Source organism: Montipora capricornis, chromosome 1 (assembly GCF_036669925.1).
Source record: "Montipora capricornis isolate CH-2021 chromosome 1, ASM3666992v2, whole genome shotgun sequence".
Lineage (NCBI taxonomy): Eukaryota > Metazoa > Cnidaria > Anthozoa > Scleractinia > Acroporidae > Montipora > Montipora capricornis.
The window spans coordinates 47,892,158-47,894,657 of record NC_090883.1 but is presented as its reverse complement, the minus strand read 5'-3'; the positions used below and the strand labels follow the sequence as shown (position 1 = coordinate 47,894,657).

The following is a 2,500-nucleotide window of genomic DNA, read 5'->3' as shown; positions in this document are numbered from 1 at the left end:
ATAAGAGTACAGACAACGCTGAACCACTTTCGATTTGTTAAATACCTTTTCTTGCAAAGTAAAGTGATAGTTTTTGTTTCGGGTCACTTGTGCGGTCAAATTGTCCAATAAGCCAGGACCCTTGCTGACCCCACTGATCCGCTTTCAAATAAAACATAAGAGGTCGGAGGGGATTAGGAACAAATGTAAAAACTATCATTAGTGTAATACTTGAGGCACTCTTCGACCGACGTCTAGAAGTTTCGTTAACTTTTAACATATTCTTTTGACATACCGGTAACCCAGAATTCCGAATTAATGTTGAATAGTTCAATTTAAAAGCAAACAGGAGATATATTTAAAAGTTACACAATGAAATTACTCACACAAAGGAAAAGGTGTAAATCATAGAATAATGAAAGGGGGTCAATTGTACCTCAGTGCAGAGGCAGCGCTCGGACTTTCATCCAATATGACAAACTTTCGTCCTTTGTAAATATGCGGATACACATTCTTGCCGACAAATGGAGATTCTAAGTTTCCAATAGAGACATCTGCTTCTCTAATGTACGGTGCTACATCCTTAAAAGAATCGTTGTATGTGCAATATCCATGCTCAACGTAGTACTTCGTAACAGCAGCAAAACTGATATCACCAACAAAAAGCAGAGTCACTCGTTCTATAAAAAGAAAGGAAAAAGTGAGATAATCAGTTCTTACGCGTCAACGAGGGTTGTCCAGTACACCCAGTTTGATTCAGATCGTGGTGGGTAGACTCGATTCCATCGACTTGTGTCTACCCTTCGATCCGAGTCGAGCCCACTCGACCAGTCCCTCCATATGTCGGTCCGTCTAACGCGAAGTCGGTTTGCGAAAAACTTGAAAAATTCAACAAGAACGACGAATAAGGAGGGTACAAAATGTCGGCGGACCGACTGAGTTCGATCGACTCGAATCAAGTTGTCGATCCGAGTCGGGTCGACGGATGGAAAGCAACATCGAAGAGATTTTTCGGAACCTAGGATAAGATATTATGTTACTTACAAACTTAGAAAAGGAACAAGAATTAAAGTTAACGAATGAAATGATATATGAAATGGATCATATATTGAACTGCGGATGTGAAATCAAGTGAAGCTATGATCCTCACAGTTATGAGCCTAATTTTAGTTATTGCGTAGAGAAGCCTGAAAATTTCAGGACTTTAACGGGCTTTGAACCCGTGACCTCCCGTCGCACCGGTATCGCGAAGTCAAAGCCTGTTGAGGTCCCCAAATTCTAAGGTTTCTCTACTCAGTTTCGAAAATTGCGTTCATAACTGCGAGGATCATAGCTTCACTTAATGAAAGTTAACTAGCTAGCTAAAGATTTTAGTACTAGACTACACCAAAATGATTTAAAATACGATCAGGGAACCATTATCAATTTGAAATCCACGAATCCTGTTAACTTAAAAGTTTAAAATGTTCGAAATTATGTTTAAAAAGTTCCATTTGCCTCGTTTTCCTTTGTACCTTTCAACAGGAAATACTAGACAGCCCCTGATTTCATTTTTATCAGGAACGCACATGATTATGAGCGCACAACTTCGATGGCGCATTCTGTCTTGGAGTTTCAGTCAACGACTGAGATTTGTTTTTCGATTGATTCAGTTACATGCCAGGGCAAGGATCTCATGGATATACACACCAACCATAATTCTAAAAGAATAACGGTTCTAAATCAGTTACTAGTACTAAATATTGCTGTAGCAATAAGATGAACGTAAGTTCAGACCTAACCACTGAAATGGGCACTTAGACTTAATCTGTAAAATGAGGGTTTAACCTAGTACGGGTCTCGTGGTGGGTATATCCATGAGATGTTTCCCTGAAACAGCCCTATGCGTGATGACGTCTGAGTAGCTGATTTCACCACCGAGCCTCGAATTCGAAAATCAAACTTGTAAATTTTAGCTTGAGCTGAATCCCAAAGGAGGAAACCCACGTTCATAAGGCCTGTTAAAGAGATCAAGAAAAGGTTTGCATAACAAAAGAGCTGAGACAGAGTTCAATAGACCATATTTGTATTCCCAGTATTGGATTGGAACTAGCGTACAATGGAGGCTAATGCGGGGGAATATATTAAAAAGTATTTGCATATGAAAAGATCTCCCCGCATTAGCCTCCATTGCAAGCTAGTTCCAGTCCGATACTGAGAATACGAATATGATCTATTCCAGGAGGATTGGATCAGGACTCCATGGCATGAGTCTATGCATGGCCACCGTTTCATTGTTTGGGACTCCAAAATAGCGGCCGTAACGTCATGTGAAAACCAAGAATAGGAGCCTTCTTTTCCCCTTTTACCTTTTGACATTCCTAGTCATTTTTTTTTTAACACTTTCCCGGGAAACAGCATTCCCCTGGTTACCGTTAGCCAATCAGTGCTGTAGATTACGCATTTACGATTTCGCATAAATCACCTCTGGTAATGGAGAATCTGAGAGTAAGAGTAAGAGTCATTTAGAAAGTAGCCAAGA

The 2,500-nt window shown here is 40.1% G+C and overlaps 1 protein-coding gene across 2 annotated transcripts in view; it reads right to left on the bottom strand.

Annotated features, from left to right (window-relative positions):
• The window catches only part of LOC138053858 (capsule biosynthesis protein CapA-like), a 21,365-nt gene that overhangs the window by 10,816 nt on the left and 8,049 nt on the right, over window positions 1-2,500 (bottom strand). For both annotated transcript variants that reach the window (XM_068900402.1, XM_068900406.1), the window contains exon 2: window positions 416-659. In XM_068900402.1, coding sequence (XP_068756503.1) covers window positions 416-659 — 244 coding nt within the window. The remainder of the gene's footprint in view (window positions 1-415; window positions 660-2,500) is intronic.